The 24571-nt window shown below is 36.1% G+C and overlaps 1 protein-coding gene across 1 annotated transcript in view; it reads right to left on the bottom strand.

The window, feature by feature from the left end:
- LOC108967868 (protein sickie) overlaps positions 1 to 24571 on the bottom strand; it is a 369021-nt gene that overhangs the window by 192262 nt on the left and 152188 nt on the right. Inside the window, exon 3 of the mRNA XM_018931510.1 lies at positions 15093 to 15436. Within this exon, the coding sequence (XP_018787055.1) occupies positions 15093 to 15436 (344 nt within the window). The remainder of the gene's footprint in view (positions 1 to 15092; positions 15437 to 24571) is intronic.

Here is a 24571-nt window from a genome sequence, read left to right as displayed (position 1 = left end):
TTTGCTGGACAAATGACGCTAATAAGTGCGCAAGTGAGCCGTATTTGGTATGTGAGCGCGGGTATTGCGGGCATAATTGTCCAATATGTGCAGTACTGAGCTGTCTTAAACTTGTTTTTATGGAAAACCGGTTTTCCGCTGAACGGCCTTGCAATGATCGTTTTGCAGTTTCGTGGAGTTTGCACGAAAAGATATTTGTAGCAGTAAATAAGTTCTCTAAAGAATTTGTACTTAATAAAACTTAAGACTCTCATTTGGTATGTTTACGGGTAATCGAAACATTAAAACCAGCTCTCGGAACAAGTAGTGCAGTTTAGCAATTACTTGCAATGGAAAATGAAACATCGAATCTAACATCCCTAATGTTAGATTAGGGCGTAGGGCTGATCCGAAAACAATGAATCGCACTTGAACACCATAAAGGCGGTTAATATCAAACCCAGGTTCCTAGGTTCGCTTCTATCTCGTCTTCCTGCATGCAGCATTGACAACAAGCGTGTAAGCCTATTAGACAGTGTCCAGTCAGAACACTTGCAATTGCACTCTTCTGAAAACAAAAAGATCGAAGAACCTTTTAAACTTCACGCCGGGCCAGAAGTCGCTCACAGTCGCACAAGTTCGTGTTGCTGATCAACGCATGGTAAGCTCTCTGAAGATTCATAGGGTGCTAGAACGCAAGAGGATATCGTTAAACCCATTCGCTTCCAATCGGATGAATTGGGTATAAGCACATTTTTTTTTGAAGTTTCCGCTGATACCGTCGTGATTGGGCAATAATATAAGTGTAATATGGACGATTGTCAATATCAAATCCGTTTCTCCTTAAAAAATGAAATTGACGACTTCGCTGAAGTACTTTATTATACTCTATTAGTTAGGGATCATTACCATTTGACTTCAGACTGCAGATAATTAAACTAAATTTTACTCAGCCTGAAAATATTTTGACATAACTAGCATTATGGCTAAGTTTCGCTAAAATAAAGTCTTGGAGGGAACGAAGAGTTGTTGGGAAGTCCTGAAAAGGTTTTCTTCAATAGAATTGATATCAATAACAATTGAGTGAAATCGAAAAGGTATTTGAAACGTAAAAAACAGAACTGTTAGCAAAGTGCTAATATTTTTGCAGCTGCAACGATAAAAATATTTGATAACAGTGCTAAAATAAGTATTCTAATTCTGAAAATGAGCTTCCTAAAAACCATTTGGAACTTCAAAGTAGGCAAAAGTGACGCTTTCTTTCATTAAAAAAGAAAACTGGGGACACTTAGACACTGGTTGCAAAATGGAAGAGTTGAACTGTAGATCTCACTGCTCAACGAAGTGTGCATAAGTGTAAGTACAGGGGCTGAGCTTTACCCTACATCTTTTTAAGCAAGCTCCCTTGTTCTGAGTCACAAAAATATCAGTAACGGTAGCTGCTCTTATTATTATATTCCTAACATTTCACATTACTCGCAGTGATCAAGCAACTTATCTTTTCGTCATCTCATTTACTCAGTGTCTTGTCTACAAATTTACTCCCACCGAATACATGCGAGCTTTACTTTCCATTTAGCGAAGATAACATTACTATTAACCATATAAATATGACAGTATGTCATACAAGTGCTCAACTGCTTGCAAGCCGATAAGTATAAGAGTCGCTACTATGCACTTTGCAACCCCTTAACAAATTCAATTTTGTTGACTTTTCATTTCAGTCTATGCAAATATTTTCACTGAAATATTTAGTTTTCACTGAAATATTTAGTTTTCACTGCAACCCTGAAGCTGTTTCTTGTAAACAGAGAGCTAAGGGGTAAGCTACTGATTGCATTTGGTGGAAAGTTGCGGATATTAAATGCGAAAGCACGTGTGATTTTTGTTGAAAAACTCATATATGAAAAGTTAGTGGACGTTGCAGTTAAGTATCTTAGTGTGTTGCATCCTTCAGATATGTGGTCGGTTTGAGCCTTAGGATGGATTAGGTTGAATTGAGATAACAAATAATAAAATGGTATGGAAGTTCGGCCAAACACCAATCAGACTTTTACAATCGCTCGTACACTATAGTTCCATATATAGGTATAATTGACCCTTACTAATTTCCTTCGTAAAATGCGTACGAGTGGTTAGTAATGTTGCAATAACGGTGAGCACCTGTGCTAATTAGCACATTTCATGGTCACTGCTGACTTCTAATCCGTAAATTGCCATACCGAAGACTATACTCGAGCAAAGTGCAACCCTTTGATGAGCGAACTTTGAAAATTGTGACTCAATTTCCTTTCGGTAGTAAATTTGGAACTATTTTCGCATGAACATTAATGGCACATGTTTCTTATGATGCCTAATATTTCGCACCCCATTTTATGGCAATATATATAATTTATTTATAAATACATATAGTATATACAGGCACATAAATATATTAGCCAGAAAAGCACATGAAGTGTTCATAAAGCTTTTGCCACGCGCTCAGCGTGCTCAAAATTAATTTATGCCGACTGGCCGCTTTCCGAATTTCTTTACGAGTGCTTGTGGCTGTGTGCGTTAATGAGAAAAGGGATTAACAATTTTAATCATCAACACCGATGCTGTGTTTTGTTGGCGCCTGCTGGACATCAAATTGTACGCCTTTTGACACCTTTGACGGCCTGCTGTTAAAGCACACTACTTACTGCTAAATAACGAAAGTGAACTTGTTATTATAGTATTTATGAGCGGAAATACTCGAGAGAGTTAATTACAAAGGCATTAATAATGTAATGCATAACAAAGTAGTAGATTAAATACTTATTGTATAGTTTAGTTAAATTATGCAGGGTTGCAATTTTTGTGTATTTCAAATTAAGCCAAATAAGAGTGAAATTGTTGTATACACAAAAGTAACTAATGAACTAAGTGTTCCCCTGTGTATACGTTTGGTGGGGATAAACTCCACTTGTACTTCTCTACAACTTCACTTCACACATAACTCATTGCTAGTACTTTTGTACGCATTTTTTACGCCCACCAGCTGCAGCCGGCGCTCTGTATCTGTATGAGTTATTTTTGCAACAGTTATTTTTCGATTTGAGCAGCGAGCAATCAGCTTGTGCGGAAAATAAAAGATGAAAGTACAACTGTAGACGACAGTTGGCCATAAAGCCCACACTGTACCCCCTGGTTACCGGCTATGGTTGCTGTGGTGAAGGTAAAGCGTTTAAGCGACGAGTGCAAGGGGTGGCAGGGCACTTGTATAGGAGTAGTAAAGTAAACAAATGCGCGTAGTTAGCATTCGAAGTAGAAAAAAGGGAGTTGCTCGCACAGCGCGACTCTTCCTTGAATGATTGAGCACCAACTACTGCATCTGACAGCTGAATAAATAGTGTAATATATTTTTTCGTAAACACTAGAAAAAATTGTAATAATCACATAAATAACAAAATGCAGTGAGTGCACGGAGTTGGTAATGAAATTGTCGTAAAATTATTTCGATTTTACTATGGCAACAAAGTGTTTTTTGTGAAAGGTTATACATATATATTTTTTTTGTTTACAAAAAATATAATTGAATAGTCATTTCGAATTCTAAGCTCTTTATGGTTAATAATTGATTTTATTAGAATTATTAAATAACTTTTATAGACCTGGTACCAGAATTCAGTACCTTCTGTCTATTTCAAGTTAAACTATTTTGATATCTGTACTTTAAGCATTCTGAATTTCGTCTCTGAAGCTTCTCTACAGCTCTTGTCGTCATTTTTGGTTTATACGAATAATCTTGAAAAATTATATTGGGTATTCGAAAAAGTAATTTCCTATTTTGTCAGTAGATGTAGTTGCAGTCAGTCGTATATCTCCAGTCCTACCAATCACATTGCATCAAACTCTATAGTGTTGGAAAGGTGAGGTTTTAAGCTTCATTTAACAAAAAAAATAAATCCGTGAAAGTTACAGCTGTTCAAAAATTAGTGAAAATAATGAAGAAATTTACTATATTTCGAAATTTTTAATAAAAGTGAAGAATGCCACGCTGGCTACTAATAAAATCTGTCGAGTTTACGGAAGTCTTGATGCATCCACCATATAGCTCTGATCTTACATTAACGGACAATTATTTGTTTCGGTCAATGCAGAACTCCCTTAATGGAATAAAGTTGGCTTCAAGAGAAGCCTAAGAAAATTATTGGTCCCAGTTTTTCGCAGAAAAGGTTTACACTGATGGAATAATGCCTTTAGCGGAAAAATAGCAAAAAGTTAGTCAACCAAAATGGTAGATATATGGCTCATTGAAGTTCATTGTAAATGTAAAAAAAATTAGTTGAAGTTTGATTAGAAATACGAAAAGACTATTTCGACTACCCAATATACTCATTTAAAATTGTTGGCATTTCTTTCATAGTGTGTAATTGGGAATGAAACTTAGTGGAACGATTTTATAAAAACAGAATTTTGATTCACGATTTTTCGTTCTATTATGGCCTTAAACTCAGAAGTGGATATAAATCAATTGTCTGTAAGAAAACCAGTTTTTATGTTCTCAACGTAGCAAAAAAGTTTGGACGACAACTTTATTTGAACCGATATCAGATTAAATAAACTGCGATGTAAAGTTCAAAGGGCCGTTGCACTTTAGACATCTGCAAAACATCGCACAGTCAGAATTACTTATATTTTAAAAACCAGAAGCCAGAAAAAACAAGTATTATTTTCAATTTGCTTAAAACAATGCAAACTATTCTGGATTAAAAACTTTTAAGTTAGGTATCTACAATAAACACCATCTGAGATAACTCCTGGGTTGCCTTTGAAAAAAGTATCTGCGATTTCTTTATTCGATATACTAAATTTTACACCCGATTTGAATCCTTGCTATATAGTATACCTTTATCCAATATCGAATATACGACAATTTTCTATTAGCTTTACAGAAGTCCAATCAGCAGTAAAGATACAGTTCTTAGCAATTTATTATGTTTTAACTTCCACTTGCTGTGATCTTTCTCAAGCGTTGCAAATAAAAAAACCCATTTGACAGCTGTCATCCGCACTTGTGCCATTTCTATGACAACCTTGTATTCACCAAACGACACCTCCTAAAAAAGTGGATTTAACTCGACAATCCTTTATTAAAGCTGTTGCAAAAGTACTAAAAAGCAGTTTCAACCCTTCCCGCTAGTGAACAATTGTTAATTAACGCATGCAATACTTGTCGCCGGTACACCCACCCATATAAATATAGGATTTTATTGCGGCTGTTGCTTACATACATACATACATACATATTGCACAATCTATACTTTTATGACTCTTCTAGTAATAACTTAGTGTGCGTATGATTTCAATAAATCAGCGCTTGGCTGTCATTTGGATGTCAACTGCTCAACAACCGTTGCAAAAGCTGTCAGTACTCACTACTCTTCCGCTGCAATTAACCACTACTGCTATATTATTTTCCGTCAAAGTATTGCCATCTACGCGCTATGTAAATCGACAGATAATGACCAACCCTTGAAAGTTTGATAATCGGGCATAATGCACTTTTTAGCTTCGCCCTTATTTAAATATCAGGTTTTTTTCATAGAAATCGTTCGGTCATCGCTCATCAAGCGTCTCATTGTGCCCTCTGCATAATTTCATTCGCATTAGTTAACTTTTTTCAAAATTTGTATTGTGACTGTATTGAGACATTTGCATAACCATATCAAAATAGGAGCGTAACATTTTCGGAGTTAAGGGTATGTTTGTAAATTTGTATAGAATTTTGAAACGTTAAAATGATGTAGATCATATTTAAACTTTAATTTTTAAGGAATTAATTCTTTTGTTAAAATTTAAATATTAATAATCATTAATGCAGTTTTTAATGCTAAAATATCAGGATCCCAAAATATTTGTGCATTAAACTTTGAACTTATAATTTTGTTCCTTTTAGTTATGTGAAGTAAAAAAGTCAATTAAAATTTTGTTTAGTTTATTGATTAACTTTAAGTAAAGTAAAAGTACGATAGTTAATATTTTTTGTACGACAATTTGGGGAAATAAAAGAATCTCTATATTTTAAATAGTTAAGTTTTCATTTGTCAACAAATTTCACTCATTTAATCACTCTTTTATGAATTTAAAAATAATTGCAATTGAGTCCAAATGCAACAATATGTTCGACAAAGTTTACGCAGCGAAGCCATAAAGCGCAAGAAGATATGCAGCCAATAGCTGGTCGTCCCATTGCAAACACTAAGTGAAATTAATTCGACATTTACGAAATTAAAGCAAATGAAATTAGGAAAATTGCAAACGCCACAGGTAAAACAAACACCGCTGATGGATGGGCAGCCGGCAAGAAGTTAAGTGAACAGCAGCAGACAAGAAAAGTGTGGACAGCACTTCTTGTTTGAGCAGCAAGTACAGACAAGTTGCATTGTAATGCCAGGGATGCCGCAGGATGCCAAAGTTAAGCCACAAAGGACATCAAACATCCATATGACATTAGTGCGGGCGAGAGAGAGCGAGAGTGAGGCAGAGGCAACACCGCAAGCATTAAAATTTGCAATTCTGTCCGGCAGTCACTTGAGTAATGCGTCAATATGTGGTTTGCCTGCATGAAAGTGGCCACATTTACGCTTCGACAGGCAGCTTTTTTGATGCCTGCGAATGGCAATTTTTTGGGCAGACGGGTCCGTGGACATTTGGGAAATTTGTATAAATATTGCACTGTGCCAACGTGTAGCGCTTGAGTTGTTTTTGCTTGATATCCTCAGGGTGTGCTTTTTGCACGCCTAAATGCGTTTAAATTAAAGGCACGTACAACAGGCTCGACTGCTCCACCACCCAACCGCTCTCTTGGAGTATTATCCATAATCTGTATATACGTATGTGTGTGTGTACGTGTATAAGTCTGCATCCAGCTGCGCTAGCGCCGGTTAGGTGAGCTTTAAGTATGTTATGTGATCACATAAAATGTCGGGAACGGGGTGTCATCAGTGGGGAGCCGGCTATAATGCCAGCTTAAAATTATAATGCGTGTGCACAGGAATTTCATCTAAATACATTCATCTGTATATATCGCCCACTAACTGAGGGGAGCATGTATGTAGCACGAGCTTACCGCTGAAATGCCAACACTTGCTGTTGCAAGTTCATGGTTAATGCTATCGACTGTGTGGCAGTAATTTCGGGGTTGCTTGCGGGTTAAAAACGATGTACGTGAGCGAAATTAGAGCGGAGAAACAACAGGCAAAGGGCAGGCAATAGCAACAATCTGTAAGCCTGCTAGCTGCGACAAGTGTTTGGCGGCACGGGAGTGTGTGGCATTGTCATTGCCTGCAATTTTATTGCCACACAATTGTATGTTTGCTAAAAATTGTGTTATTTTAATTTTGTTTACGTTATTGTTTGTCTGTGTGTGTGTAGAAATAAATACATTTGGAAACATATTGTTGTGTCTGGGGATAAAACAACAACTATTCGGTACAAACGACCGACTTAACTGCAGTTTGGGGTATGGTGGTTGTAATTGGCGCTTTGCCGGCTTTTACGCGCCGTTCCATATTCCATCCCTTTCTCGCACTAGACACACTGCATCGATTGCTGTCATCAGCTGCATTTTATGTGCGTATTTTTTTTCGAAATAAACTTTTAATTCAACAACAATAAATCTGCAGAGCAGTCGTGTATGTCCTTCGCTTGAACGAGCTCGAATGCGCAGTTGTCTTTTTTTTTATTTGATTATGGCGCCTTGCGAGCTTTTACTACTTTAAGCTCATAGCTGCTGTGGAGTTTATTGACTTTATACACAATTTCCTTAACTCTGTTCAGCCTTTTATACCCTAAACATTGTCGAAATTCAAGTCGTTATAGGTAAAACTTTTTTATTTGACGAGATATATTCACGAAATCTAACATGGATTGTTTCCTAATCCAATGTGTTCATGTCCAAAGAAATGGTTTAGATCGGATCACCACAGAGTATAGCTGCCATATAAACTGGACAATCGCAATCAAGCCCTTATATGGACAACTTTTTCATTTCATTAGATATCTTCAAGAAATTCGGCATGGGTTATTGCCTAGAGTAGTGGTGAAATTTCCGTCAAAATTATTAAGATTGGATCCTTATAGCATATATGTAGCTACCATACAAACTGACCGATCAAAATCAAGTTCATGTATGGAAGCTTGTTTTTTTATTGGTGGAGGGTATTTTAGCTTAACTTTTTTTCTTATACACCTTATTATATTTTTCTAAATTTAAGCCTTTTAAGCTATGATCTCTTTTTTGCGACAGTAGTCACTCCTGCGTGACTTCCGGAATCAAAAAATCTCGAATGTCATTTCCTCGAAAATCAGATAACTCATAAATAACTCTATTGTGCACTCGAAATAAGATTAAACACCAAACTCAACATAACCTCTTTGCTTTTATAGCATAACTGAATTTTGCTCTGGCTTATTAATTATCTTTCCCGCTTTACACCTCACATTATTTTCCGCTGTTATCATTCTTCCCTTTGAAGTATTTTAATTATCTCTGCAAACCACGCCCACACTCTCATTCGAACGACGGCATGGCAACCCGGAGACACTTTCGTAAATATTAACATACAAACACACACACATATACGCATGCACCTAAGCAATAAATGCATAAATTTGCCAAACGCTGCCACCGATTCAATATTCACTTGTTTTCGATGTATGTATGTATGTGTGCTTATCCTGTCTGATATTGTTGCTCAAATGCTTGTTGCTATGCTACCTTATTGGCGTTGTTGTTATTACTATAGCAACATGTGATTGTCCTTGTAGCTGAATTGCCTTTCTCTGTTTGTAAGGTTGCAACGCATGCAGAATGAATGGCCATGTTGCAACATTTGCCACACTCTAGACATTTTTCTCATTGGTCGCATGTAAGTGTAAGTAACGGTCTTCGAGTGGGCATATTTATGCAATTTATAAGTACATAAGAGTCAGGATAATGTTTCTGAATCCCTATAATATCCACAAAACGACAGCTGTTTGGAGAGCATGAGACAATTTATGTTAGTCGAGTAAAATAGAGGGTGGCTTCTTAAGAAATATTAACTCAATTTTGGACTTCTATCTCCTATCTTCCATCTTGGAATTGCTGTTTTTAAGTAAGCTAGTTTAAAATGTATATTATGAGTTAAATTAAGTTAAGTTAAGTTAAAGTTCACTTAAGTTAAGTTAAATTAAGTTAAGTTAAGTTAAGTTAAGTTAAGTTAAGTTAAGTTAAGTTAAGTTAAGTTAAGTTAAGCTAAGTTAAGTTAAGTTAAGCTAAGTTCAGTATGTTATGCTATGTTAGGTAAAGTGAACTTTTTAGGTTAATTACCTGTATTTAACTTTAAGTTAAGTAAGATTATGCTACGTTACCTTATGTTAAGTTATGTAAGGTAATTTAAAATTTATATTTTAATGAACCTTACTTATTTTAATTTATTTTAATTGTATTTTAAGTTAAATTAACTTATCTTATGTTAAGTTATGTTATGTCAAGTTATATTATGTTATATAACGTTAAATTTATATGTTATTTTACTTTACTTCTTGATTTTAAATTTATTTTAAGTTAAGTTAAGTTATGCTATGTTACGCAACGTTATATTGTGTTATGTTTTTTATGTTTTTTGCGTTATGTTATTCTTTCTTTAACATTTTGTAGCGCCATTTATATTTTAATATTTATTGCTTGTTGAGCCAATTTTTTCAGCACACTTTCCATTGCCACTGGCAACGCATTGTTGAAAATCTACCATTTTCATTTAATAGCTTTACATTTTGAAACGTTAACTGCTTTTTTCTGGTATTCTAGACCACCTCCGCTCAACTGAATGCGCTTTTCCGGTTTGTCGACTTTTGCATATCGCATGCTTTTCCCTTTTTTCAACATTTCCTACATATATTTATACTTTTGTTCTCTACCATTTTGGTGTAAATTTCGGTTTTTCAGAGCAATGGGTGGTTATTTTGCTTCCTCTCTTACTCTTTTTACTGTCTGTTTTTTGTTTAAATCTGTTAAAGCTCTACATGCCCCAGAGGCCGCAGCGCCAACAAATATCCTCCTTTCAGCCGCCATAAGGACCTTAGCGCTCTCACATACTCTCATGCATGTAGCATGTCTGCTCCACTTGTTCCGTTGATGTCTGTCGGTTGGGTATTTGTTTTCAATGTCGCCGACAAGGTTGATGGTTGAAAGTGACTCCGGTGGTTGACGGTCGGTTGTCGGCTGCTGGCGTTCAATGGTTTGGGGATTTCCACTGCAGTTGGAGTCAAGCCGCAGACGCTATAAACAAGTGGCGGGCAAACAGACAGATTTTGTCAGTTGGTTGCGCGAAAGGACGAGCATATGCAGTCGGAAAACAAGGAAACAATGTATTCGAAGAAACATGCAAAAGTTTTATGTTGTTTGTTCGTGGTTTTGGGTTTTAGTTGTATTTTCATGACTATTAACATTGTTGCTCTAATTTAATTGAAGAGACATTTATGTTTAGTTTTAGAATAGAATTTTGTGTGAGTCTTGTTTTTGAATAAAGTGAAAGTTATAGTAGACAAGATGTGGTTTTTTTTTGAATGTGTGAGGAAAATGTAGCTGAAACATACATATATGGAAGTACGTATGGGTTTTTAATACTTCATATTTACTAGTGGAAATGAATACCATTTATATTTTGTTTCTGATATATAAGTTCTGACCTATTAATACTATCTAACTTTCCTATATTCTCCTTTAACTAGGCAAGAATAACTCATTTGGAGTGGACATTAAAATTATAATTTTTGGAGAGTTAATCTCCTTGCATTTGGAGCTCACTATTGCCACCTCTACTTCTTAAAAAAAAAAAAAAAACCGGGTGACTCGTGTATGAAGGCTGTTATGAAAATCCTGTGATTCAAAATTTTTGTTAATTACCATATATTAACTTTTTCAGAAGACATTGCAAATATTCTTAAAAGAACCCATGTTTGTTAAAATAAGTAATTAAATTCAGCGACCTAGTAAGTGCAATGTGGGCACATTCGAAAATCTTCATATGTTTGACTTTGCAGCGGATAGAGACAAAATTTACAATGGAAGAATGAACTTTTTAAGATGTAGGGCGGTGATACTAGCCTTCAGTTCACTAACCGTGCATTTAAGGATAGTTAAGCAAGGCCTAACCTCGTTATTAAAGACATCGAGTCACTTTGTGATAACGCTGGTATGTATGCCCGATCGTAGCAAAATCGCAGGTAACTATGAAGCTGATGAGCTGACAAAGAATGGTACAATATTCTCGCTATTAGTAGAATGGAAAGGGGTTGGTGCCTCCCTCTCCTCATCAGTTTTGCTACTGAATAGCTGGGCTTCCCGAGAGCTTGGCCTGCGCTGGAATACCATCGGTTCATGGGCTGTCGTATAATCCTTTTGACCTAAGCTCTATCGTAAGAGATCCTCACTGGATCTTTGCTTGAGGGAGTTCTAACAGGTCATTGTTCGTAACGTCGATCATGCTGTAAGTTGGAGAATATTTCTGGACGCCAGCTGCAAAAACTTTATGAATAAAACGTGGTAGAAACATCAACACTTGAAAATCAAGAGTCAAATTTGTATAGAAGAAAGTGAGTTGGAAACATCCAGATACTTTCTCCTTCATTGTCTAAATTTTGCAAGACCGATATTGAAACATCTCGACAATCATATCTTCAGCGCACCTGGCAAAATAGCTCACATTGTTTTCGACTGCCTCAACAATTCGGTGGTATGCTCAAAGCGATTTGTAGACTCTTATTAATCTTTCAATCAATACGCAGGAGTAATTAGGTATTACAATGAACCCGCGTTCTCAGCGATCCACTCTTGGATAGAGATTTAGCATTTAGAAATGTACTGGCATCTGTCAGTGTGTTGAGCCTATGATTCATTGTGACAGAGGGCACTATAGCCCTCGCGCTGCATACCTCAATTCTATACTACGCTAACCTAAGCTATACAAGCAGTATACTATACTTTCATTTTCTCTAAACGGCTTAAGGCCAAAGATGCATGTAGAAATATATTTGTTTATAAGCTTAGAAGAAGTTTATATTAATCAGCTTAAGTCTCCATAATATTGCATCTTTCCTTATATATTTAAAATAAAAAATTTAAATATTTTTCTATGGCAGATGATGACCGAAGTTGTAAATGAATTTTGCGCTTAAACTTTACTTTAGTTCCGTACACTTTACACAATCTCAATTATAGAAAATACTCTACTCCCCTAAAAAAGAAGCTCGAATACTTCTTCAACTTCAATTCTAAAATTTAAATCAGTGGTTATTATTGCCACTCGAACTATTTGTATAATCCTGCATTACAGGCAATACATCTGCCGACCGCCACTCCAGTGTGCCTACGTCACCCCATACCCCTACTGCTTGTAATCCTGTTGATACATATTGTATTTCCGTTTCGCATTTAAATTTCATAGTCAAAGCAAAGTCATCATCATCATCAACACTATTTGACTGTGTCTACATAGCTGCGGAGAAGTATGCAAAAATAAATGACACCAACCGCCCCACCACCGCGTTAGTGGAAGTCGTACTATAAAACAAGGCTAATGCCCCAATACGACGCCCTCCGCCCTCGTGCGCAAACAAAACCGAAAGTTAAACGCTTTCGCTTACAACTTCTGCAGCTAACGACCTCCATTCATGCAAAGCGCAAACAACGCAAACAGCGACTCCCCAAAGTACGCTGGGGAGTCGCCAAAGCCATCAACAACAAGCAACCCCCCATTCATCAGACCCAACGGTATCGTCTGCTTATTTGACGCTGTGTTTGTTGTAATGTTGGTGGAGTAGCTTTAAATGCGAGTGCATACCGAAAAGCAGCTTCCGTTTCCCGTCTAACGGGATTTCCCGCCACTTGCGCCATTTGGGGTTGTTTGCCGAGTCATGTTCTCTGCAGCTGCTCCCCACCAACGTACCGTTGTACAGTGAAAAGTAGCAGCATCAAAGCAGAGCGTTGCTATGACGATGAGGTGGAGTCGGGGTGTTGATGGTGAAGGTGGTTGTGGCTAGCCAGAGCTAGTGAAGGTGCGTACATTTGAGCAACACAAATAAACCTGAATCGAAAATTGGTCGGCATGTTTTGAATTTTCTAATATTTTGAGAGTTTGATGTAGCTCCACAGTTGGGCAGTAAACGCACTTGAGCGCACAGCAATGCAAATGTAGATGTAGGTATGTACATACATTCAAAGAAATGCAAAAACGGTACCCTCTTCACAAGCAGCAAACCAAAAAAAGTGTAGCTGTGCGAAACGCCAATAAAAAATTGTGTTGGAGACGTTTTTTTTATTGCTGTTGTTGCAGCTGGGTTAACTTTTTCCTTCGGAATTTCATTTCGAAGTTTAACGTCTGAGATTGGAGTTTATTGGAGTTGATTGAGTTTGCTGGCGGTTTTTTGTGGAGCGCATAAAAAGCTGTCGTTAACACATATGTACATACCTAAGTATATATACATATACCAACACACATACATGCTTATGTACGTACTAGAAACGGAAATCCGCTGGGAATCGATATGCGCTGTAATTTCCTAGCAAACAATGCTATAAATCATATTAGATTTGTTTTGCTGGCAGACAGGAGTCGATCGCACGCACACAAACGCATCTAGTGGCATACATAAACATACAAACATATACATATATTCGTATTTACATATACGACAATACGACAAGGCGTTTTCTCCTTCATTTCCGTTCAAATTTTAATAATGATTTTTTTATGTATTCAATTTTTTATTTCATAAAACTTTGTCAAATGGCTTTCAGTTGTTCTTTTTTTACGTTTAAACAAACAAACTGTTCAATCAAATGAATTGCCAACTCTGACAGCTCAATGGGAGCAATTATTATTGAGTGATTTTGAAGATAAACAAAGTTTACTTACATAAGTTGACAAAATTTTTAATTGACTCAGTTGGCCTTTTCATGATTTCTTATAAGTTAGAGCGCTCGTAGTAGCTTTAATATATAGCAGTTCGCCCTCAGAGCTTCTGAAAACTTTCTCTCGCCAGAAATGTACTCTGAATTGTTTAAAAGAGCTCTGCTGCATTCTGGATGAAAACATATCACCTTGTGTCGCACCCTCAATGGCGGTCGGTCACCCTAGTATTCTATGTACAACCGTGGATACTTGCTGAGTTAAAGTGCCAGTCTTTGGATGTGCACTACTTTGAATAGTTCCTTAAAGTTTAGACTCGGGATAGTCGAAGTATGTGTTTTTCTAGATTCTTCGCAATCAATAGCTTAATTATCGCTTTTAAAAGTGACATCTATCCGGTATACAAAGGACCCCACCATAATTTTACTGCAGTCGTCTATATTCCGAGACTGCAGCTCTAGATCATCTTATATAGACTAAGAGCCCGCTTTTCTTTTTCATACACCAATTTTTGGTTGAATATCTTGGTATGTTAGTAGAAATTAAGCACAGGATAGAGTTTTTGTAGACGCCTGTCTAGCTAAAGCTCGGGAAGTTCACTCAATTTACGTTCAAAGCTTACTGGTTACATAATTCCTAAATAGCATTGAGTCGCTTTATAATATGACTAATATTGGCACCAAGCCATAGCGGAATCGTAGGTAACTGCAATTCTGAGAAGCTGTCAAGGAAAGGCACGCTTGACCTGCTATTAATCAAAAGATACTTTTGGCCCAAGATCGATCGCAAGAGATGCAAGGAGCTCTTTGCTCTTAGTGATGAAAACCTTTCCCTAGTTGTGGTGGTCATTGGTCATCATCTTTGCGAAGAGAAGAATACCTCGTATAAATTATAGTAAGAAACTCCAGATTTACAATACAGTAGGTGTTCTCAAACAGCAAATTTAACAACCAAAACCATTTAGCGACAACATTCAAATAGCAAAGACTCAAACCCGCAATATTCTGCATGTTCGTTCCCATTTTACATTCTTTTTCAAATATTTTGATAACTTATTCCCACTATGAACGCTATTGTTCTCATATAAAATGCAATCCCAATAAAAATAAATAGTGAAAACAGTTCGCTTATCGCGTACAAGAACCTCTTCAATGAATCTAATTTGAAACAAGTGGTGAATACAGTACTCACCTATTCAACATGGTTCCATTGCCGTTCTGCAGATGCTGCTGCTGGTTTTGCTGCTGCTGTTGATTACTAGCGCCAGTCGTCGCGCCTGTAGCCGCTGTATTGTTTGTTGTAGCAGCGGAGTTTGTATTGTTGGTCGTCGTATTTGTTGTGCCCAATACAACGTTCGCATTTGGTGTTGTGCTCGTCGACAGTTGCTTTGATTGTTGTTTGTAGCGGCTGAGCGCAAAAAAGAGCGCCAAGACTGCCTTCAAACGGCCGGCACAAATGTCATTGGTGGTTATGTTATCCAAGCCACAAACCGCCTGTGTGCGCAGCACATTCAGGCACGAGTTAACGTTGTCATACTGTGTGGGGAGAAATGAGAGTAAAGTGAGAATAGTTAGTTGAGTGTGGTAAGTTAAAAGTGGTGGAGAATAGTTTGGTGCTCAGAGATAAAAATTTAAATTTGTGGTAAAATTAGTCTTATATGGTTCTTTATATTACTTATTATTAATGATTAAAGCTTTATAAAATATCGAATAGTCCAAATAGCGATCAAAATTACTTTTTATCTTCGTGGAGGACAGACGAGCTTTACCTTTTCTTTATTGTAAGGCAATCAATATCTCTTTTTCATGTTACCAACAGTTAAACTATTGTTTCTACTCAAGATTTTTTAGTAGAGGCTCCGCATATTGAAAACCCGGTAATACACTCCAAGTCGATGACCAGAAGCGGAATAATTTAGACTTCACTCTTGGCTGCAATATTTTTTATTAAGAGGAAAGACTATGTGGAACTATATCAAAAGATTGAAGTTTTTTCCACAAAAACTTTAAGTCAGACAATATAATCGGTGTGCTATATATGTATATACCTAGTGCAGAAGCGTGATATCACAATTGTAGCGTTTGATTTTGAAAACTGTAAATTGGTACCTCGCTCTTCTATATTATAATAATTTTGAAGACTTTTGCTGATCACTACAATTTTTCAGTGTTTCTTAGACTTGATAGTAAAGCTGTGAGCTTGAATCAAACACCATCTTAACAGTTTGAGTCTTATTGTGGATATAGTGGCTCGTTCACTAAATTTTTGGACTGGATGGCTACTGCTGATCTTATTAAATTTTTTTCGCAGCCAACTTCACTAGTGACGCTTTATCCTAAATATTTTGGAATAGTTTTTCTTTGGTGAAATATCAAAGATGGAAGATCGAAAACTGCATTTATGGCATATTTTACCGACTTACTTATTTTCATTAGCGGCTGTGATTTGCTTAGCAAAGTGAATGATCTATATTTTTATATTAAAAAAAAAAAAAAAAAAAAAAAAAAAAAAAAAAAAAAAAAAAAAAAAAAAAAAAAAAACCCTGTCAGATGTAATAATCAATATTGTTGATTGTTATTAGTTCTTCATAGTTTTATATAAAATATTGAGTATAAGGTAATAAAATGCATTGTCAATGAGTCAACGCAAAAAAAAAACAACGCATCGAAAATGGAGTGTGAAAACAATGGTGAGTGATCTATGTGGGAAGAGTGGAGATGGCTTGTTTAGCTTGTTGCCAAATGTATTTCAATTACTAGGCAGACGGAGTGATTCATTCTATGGCCCATCGGTTTACCAAGCGATCAGCGGTGACAACAAAGCAACTTCCTTTACGAGTTCATGAGGAAGGTATACAAATTTACGTGTCGTAAAAGTTTTAAAGCATTTATTTTTAGCCATAAATGAGTTTTAAGATTCTATGATCAAGCTATGAAAAGAAGGATGCATAAAACATGCCACATAATTGTTTGAGAGGTTTTCAGCGCCAAAGGTACATTTGTAGTCCAATTTTTCATAGAAAAACAATTATTTTGCTCTTACAAAATGACCTTGAATTTCGAGAAGTACTTTTCGGTATTATGTAAAATCAATAAACCTGCCATCCACGCAACACTTCCGAACAATTAATGCGTATTTATCACTTATTTAAATTTGCTGCACAATCACTTACTTAATTTCACTGCTTTTGATGCTTTCAATATGCTCAAAGAACACTTTGATAGTTAACGAGCAATAAAGTTCACTGGCTATGAGAAAACTTCGCATACATTTTATGTTTATGGTTGCTTTAAAAAGGGCTTCGAACAGAAAAATCAGCTACTCTGAACATAAATAAGCGCTTCATTCAGCTACAAGTTTTTACGATTAAGTTGCGCGGGCGCCGTTAAACATGTGAATGACAGCAGAAGCAATAAACGAGTTGGACTCAAACACATACATATATACATATGTATATAAGCGGATGGGCACATTTTCCTACCACAAACTTACTCCACCACAAAACCCCTCCCAATTGTGTGTGGCGTTTTATTGAAGTCGTGATTTTCATACGTCACTCAGCCACGAAAAATTGTCCAAAAAATGCATTAAGATAAGTCAAAAACTTTGTACTCGCCGGCATCAAAAAACAGTAAAAACAAAAAACAAAATTAAACTCACACATAGTATACCAAACTTGGATATGTTTGTAACGCGTGACGTTTGTTTGACAGCTTAAACGTCAAGAGATCCTAAACAAGCCACGAATTTGTCATTACTGCGCGTGTGAGTGTGTGGTGAAGAGATGGGTTCTGCTTGCATTTCAAGTAGAAAAAGAGTGTTATAATGTTGTTTTTTATTTTTCAGAATATTCTTCCCACCGTTATAACAACAAATATTTTGAATTTTTTTGCTTTGATATTTTAAAGTCAGCGCAAACCAGATTTTGTTGATGTTCGAGGCTTTCCAGCTGACAGGCGCATTGATAAATGATGCTTTTACTGTTAGTTGAGCGCGTGCGTTTGAAAAACAGCTGATTGCGAATGACATTTATTTTAAACTTTTTTGTTGTATGGCAAGTTTGTTGCAATGAAAAATTATATTTATAAAATATCACATATTTGTTTAAAATTTTTAGCTCATGCGACTCACCACCGCCAGCACTCACACACACTCTAGACATTTGCGCAATTTTTCAGCAGTCAATTTCCTGCTCCAACTGTCAGCAGCTGTCGTTGACATTTGTCGCTTAATGATCGGTCGCATTGCAATGGCGTTTGGTACAACAACAAACACTAATCACTTACATATACGTATACATATATATTGAATACATAAGTATGTAGGTAGAAACATATAGTACTGTATATAAGAAGCTCTACTCGAAAAATTTGGTATTTCTGGATCATGACTTGAAAGAAAATTGTGAAAGAGAAATGATTCCTTATTTGTAATCGTGCGTTGAGTTTATAGTTCAAGTTCATTGTTGCGCGCAGCAATTTACTTTAAGAAATTAAATGCAAAAAATGAAATATCATGTGCACGCCAATTTACGTATTCGATAATTCGAACCTGATAACTACCCAGTAGGAAAAAGTACCTTGAACATAGAAATGTGCACATACTTGGAACTATTAAGTGCCTGTAGAAATTACAGATTTTACAATTACGCGTATATGTTTAAAAATCCCGAAATTGCGACACTTGGATTTCGGGATCCCGATATGCATTATTTGATAATTTATTAAAGATAATTGTAAATTAATGTGAAATATGTTTTTAGAATTTAATATATTTTATATAAAGTAAGCAAATTAATTAATCCAATTACACTACATAATTCGACGGCTATATCCCGAAATATAGATATTAATTCAGTAAATGGGAACGTTTTGGCGCTTTTAAAAACATATTGATAAACCTTTCTATTACATTTGTGCGAAAATTCCGAAATTATGTCACTTTGATATCGAGATCCCGAAATGCATTATTCAATAATTTATTTAAATTAATGTAAAATATGTTTAAATATAATATAATATTAAATATTTTACATAGAATGTTCACTAAGATATTTAGTTTAAATTTTTCGGCACTAATCCCGAAATATTTTAATTTATTAAATAACACATTCTGAAGCTTTTAAATACGTGTTCATAAAACTTTTTACTTCCTTTGTTTGAAAATCCTGAAATTATGTCACTTGGGGTTCGGGATCCCGATATGGAGAGTTTGATAATTTATATAAATTATTTTAAATCAATGTAACTATAATATATTTTCTATAAAATAGGTAAATTCAATAACCCAGTTATATTGCCTACATACTATATTTGTCATTCTTTACTTATTTTAACTTTTTCGAAAGCTATTGCTTCAAAATCCCGAACTATATTGATTTAAAGGTATCAAGTTATTTACTAGTTACTAGATTTATACTATATACGATAATATCGCTAAATTCATATGGTTTTTTTCTGCAGACCATTATAAAAATTAATATTAATCCCGAAAATTTCGGGACTTCGGTAACAGAGATTTATAATTACCCAAACATTGTTTTTGGAGGAGTGAATGATGTTTAAATAAATAAAAGATAACTGTGTGTAAAATTCCCAGCAAAGTATCAGACAAATTTCCTACAGGTATATTCGTATATACTTTTATATTACCCACGTCACTGACCTGCTTTTATTACCGCATCTGTTCGCCACATCTGTGCGATGCTGGTATTTCCTGAGCGTTTATTGAAGCTGATTAAAATTTTGCTTTCAATTATTAACTGATACACATACGCTCAAATATGTACATATAGTACATATACGTATACATAACCACAAATATTTTTTAATTACCCGACAAGCTTTTGCTTGTTAGTTAATAAATGGATTTTTGTGCAAAGTATATCTTTCTTATTACTGCATGTGTTGTTGTTTCTAATTTGTATTGGCGTGTATTTGGTAAGTAGACCGCCACATTCAATTGAGGTCATCTTCTTAATCAATCAAGCTAGTGTTCGAAAGGAACATAAACATTGTGGCTGCAGTTGTATGTGTTCACCTAAGTATAGACATAAATATATATGTATCTCTTTTGTGCGTTTTTCCCACTCTTTTAAGTCAATAATTGAAGTTAACTGTTATCTGTCATGTTGACGCAGCGGGTGTTCTAAAGCACCACACTATTGATCGGCAATTTGTTGCGCCACTTGCTTGGCTTGTACTACATGTTACCTTCTATACAATCTAATTTAGAGAATTTGCTTATGTTGTCATACTCGTATTATTTTATCTGCGTAAATTTGTAAAGAAGTGTTTTTCCAACGACCGTCTGCAACTTACATGCATACGTTAAAAAACATACTTCATTTTGCGCTGAAGTGATCAATCAAACGTTACAAAATCGCACAAAGCAGAGATGTGATTTATCGCGCGATAGAAATGAAGTCGCAAATACTCGAGTGTTGATGGTCAATCATCTTTCTTTGTAGATAATCGTAAGGGATTTTTAAGAGGAGAAAGATGTTTGATATTCTTGAATTTTTACAAAGATACAAGCAGCCGCAGGATATTATTCTGAGACATAATATTTTTATTGTTGCTTTAAGTCAAAAATTACCCCAATAGGGTTGCCAACTAAGAATACATTTTCTCAAGTCGAAAAGTATATGATTTTTAAGCTAACGCCTGATTTTTTGGATGATTCTGAGTACTCTTGAAACCTTGCAAAAAGTCCTTACAAAATAAATTAGAAAAAAATTATAACGGAAATGATAAATCTCTTGGTTTTGATCGATCAGTTTGCAACAATATTCTATAGTGTTCCGATATCGGCGTTTTCGACATATTGTTGAGGAGAAAAATTTCAGATCGTAATCTGTCCCAGTTTCCCATATTTCTTTTTAGGCTTAACTTAACTTAATACCCTGTTTAGGGTATTAATGATGATCTTCTTCACCGACTCTTTTCAATTTTGTAATATTTCAGAATATTGTGAAGAGGTTCCTTAACCTCCCACACAGCTGAAAGCATTGCTAGAGTGTGGTTAAGAAGTGTTGGCTCATAATCTTAAATTTTTCAGTTTGACAATACAATTTTAATCCTTTCATAATGCCACAACACATCACACAACAATAGGTGTGAATGCTACTCTATGTAGAGAAAAATCCATATGCATAAGAATTTTCCAATCTTCCGTAACGAAGAGTGCAGCATACTCAAGCACAAACAAACCGTTGCCACAATTCAAAATCATAACAAAAGCGCCGAAGAATTAGAGCACAAAAGCAGCGAAGGAAATAATGGAATTTCCCTCCCAACTTTCCGCTGACCAAGATTGACCAAGGCCAAGCGCTAGACAATTGATGCAGCAACGGTATGTATCATATGTGTGGTTAGAATAGCAAGTGCCAAATCATACATGACTATCGACGCAGTGAAGACTGGACTATGATACAAATATGTGTACATACATATGTGTGTGGAAGATAGCAAGGAAGCGCACGGAAATAGCAAATAGCGCACACGCCCGTGGAGCACAGAGCAAATCGGTTGATTGCAGTTGCCAATAATACAATAACTCGACTCATCCGATTGCAGCGGACACTCGCGCACAGCTCAGCGCAATGTCAATGCTGTGGCGACCACAGAGAAGCCGCATCTAGCTACATACTCATAAATCGGCGCTGTGTGGCGGCAATAAATGCCACTTGCTGTCTTCATTTTAAATGGAAAACGGAAAAACAAAAAGTGGCAAGTGCCAAGTGGTGGACAGCAAAGCGTGTACAGCGCATGTTATTGTAGAAATAATAACAACTAAAACTTACTGGCAGTAAGGATAACAGAAACGCGTGTGTCCAAATCCAAAATGAGTGCAATAAGCGTGAGAATGTGCATTGGGTCTACATCGGTGGCCGCTGTGTGCAGCTGGTCTATTTGACCAGCCGCCATCATAGTCTCCACGCTCTCACACTCATACTCAACCATTATCGCTGGTGATAAGAAATATTGCAATTGACATAAATGACAAAAGAAATGGCAGTAAAGTGCATACGAACACCAACTTACAGCTCAAGGACGTAGAAGAACACATATAAACCTGCCACTTGATTCACTCATTTGCGCGGTAAGATGAAAGTAGAGAAAATCGATTATGCGAAGCAGAAAATCTTATATGACTTGAAAGCTCATTTAGTCATAAGAAAAGTGCCGATGGCTTTCGGAATGCGTTGAGAATTTTCAATTCGGCAATATAGGATAATAGAGGGTTAAGGGGTCTAAGAACTCCATAACAGAAACTTTAATTTAAATTTAACTTAATTATGTGTTATGGGAGGTTATAATGTTGGTAAGTCAAAAAAAAAAAAAAAAAAAAAAAAAAAAAAAAAAAAAAAAAAAAAAAAAAAAAAAAAAAAAAAAAAAAAAAAAAAAAAAAAAAAAAAAATGTCAAAGAAGAGGGAATTAAAAGCCTCCTTAAAATCCTCATTCCTTTTCTGGAAACGAATATTTATTTCTAAATAGACAGTGCTTATCGTTACTAGTATCAAGGCGTTCAGGAGTGTTGATCATTTTATGACTAAAGAGTTCAGATAAAAGTTCAGAGGATGTTGAGAACCCTGGTCAGTAACAAATAATTTCAACAAAGATTAATATCGAAGACATCGCCACAATCTCAATAGAAAATGTTCAGATCCGGCCACTACAGTTTATAGGTATCGCCGTTCCCACGACAGTAGGCTCTACGTAACCGGAACGGACCCGGATTTTTGTCCGGCCAAGGATTTCAACCAGGCAGAGTTCTGCCACTACAGCAACGATAACATAGCTGTTATCCAAACTGATCGGTTAAAATCAGAGTGAATGTGCTTTTTATTCCTTTATGCACCTGTGAGCGGTTACATACCTCAGGTGCTGCCCAAGTTAATGTTTTCTTTGATATCTACTATTTCTGACACGCTGTTCATGTAAGTCAACGTTCTTTACCAACATCACATGCGACGAGCGTGCGACGCTCTACCTTACCACAGATATTTCTAAAATCTCCGACACCTACTTCAAAAAATTCGAACGCCGCCACTGTTCACCTACCGCTAACCGCACCATTATTAGTAGTTACTGCATTGGCAGCCACGTTGCTTTGACCACTGCAAATATAACTGCGGATATCGCTTATAACTTCATCAAGCCAACCGATGCTTAGCCGGTCGTGCGCGTCCGCAGCTTAACTACTTTTCACCTCACACCGCCAACGGCAGCGAACGGTGCTTTCGCAATATCGCGCTGCTGCCGCACATTTGCGGTTGCTATGCACCGCGTGAGCTCATTGCAGCGCGCAGCAACAAAGCAGTTCATTTCGAGTATGCCACATATTTCCTACTTATTAGTATGTTCGAGTATACATTGGTTGGCCCCACCGATCACACCACACACACCGCTGTCGTTTGCGGAAAGTCAAAAGCTCAGCGGTTTCAATTGCAATTGACAGGCGGTCGTTTCGTCGTCGGCTTTACGCGCGTATGTGGCGCGTGTGTGTGGTCCACATATTGCTCTAAGAATTTCCGTTCACAATTGGCGGTGTGTAGTATTTCGTTTGTCGGTGGGTGGTTGCGCAGCTGCTGTAGTTGCATGTGGTGGTGGCAAAGTAGTCTCTTAATAGCAGCGCAACTTTTGTGGTTTCATCTTTCAATTTATTTATTAAGAATTTTTCCTGCACATTATTTAAAAAATTTCATAGATTATTGTCAACAAAGCATTTTGTGTTTCACAGTGTGGAAAATAATTGCGCAAGAGCGAATGATTGTGGTGGAAAGGAAGTTAGGTGGAGTTAGTTGTGCTGGGAGATAAAGAGAAATAGCTGTCAATAAGTTGAAGCATTAGGCTACTTTATTTAATGATACTTCAGAGAAGAAAATACCTAGACTGGGGTATAGAGTGTAAATTTTTGTTTTAGAGGTTTACATAATAATTATATAGTGGGTAGTCGAAAGAGTCTTTTCGTATTTATAATATAGCAAATTTCTTCATTATTTTCAGTCCTTTGTGAACAGTTGTGACTTTTTCTTAACTTGCTCGAATTTAACTTTTTTTGGTTAGATAAAGCTTTCTACACTATATGGTTGCTAGTATTGGAGATATGCGACTACATCGATATCTATTGACAAAATACGAAAATACTGTTTTGTCTACCTAATATTTGATTTCTTATAACAATTGCTATCAAATCAGCTGTCAAATAATAATATTTCTCCTCAGTATACCGTGTCAAATTACAATGGAAAAGATAACACCGAAACAACTGTTGAAATTTTTGAAAACTTATCTTTTCACGTCAAGTCATGTTCTATGATGAGTAATTTTTTCGGTTTTTTTCGAGTATTTAAATGAACAATAGTATCGAAATTATAATTAAGAAAAGTTCTGTGTCTCTCCAGATAAATGACTATACATTTGATGATCTCTCAAGTCAATATTAATCTTCAAGGTACTATATGGTCTCCGCAAGACAGATGGAGCGGCAAGTTTACTACGTTACAATCCTCTCTACGTTGAGACGATTTTTTGGGGGCAAAATCATTCCCTTAAAATTACCTGACCTGCTGGAAACCAACATTTGGAAAGTTGTTAGAATACTAAGTTAATCTATTCTGAATTAATAACTAACGTTGTTAGAATACTAAGTTATTCTATTATGAA

The sequence above is a fragment of the Bactrocera latifrons genome, unplaced genomic scaffold, assembly GCF_001853355.1.
Source record: "Bactrocera latifrons isolate USDA-ARS-PBARC rearing strain unplaced genomic scaffold, ASM185335v1 scaffold_2, whole genome shotgun sequence".
NCBI classification, from domain to species: domain Eukaryota; kingdom Metazoa; phylum Arthropoda; class Insecta; order Diptera; family Tephritidae; genus Bactrocera; species Bactrocera latifrons.
Note: the sequence above shows the minus strand (reverse complement) of the source record. Positions and strands in the feature narration are given on the sequence as shown.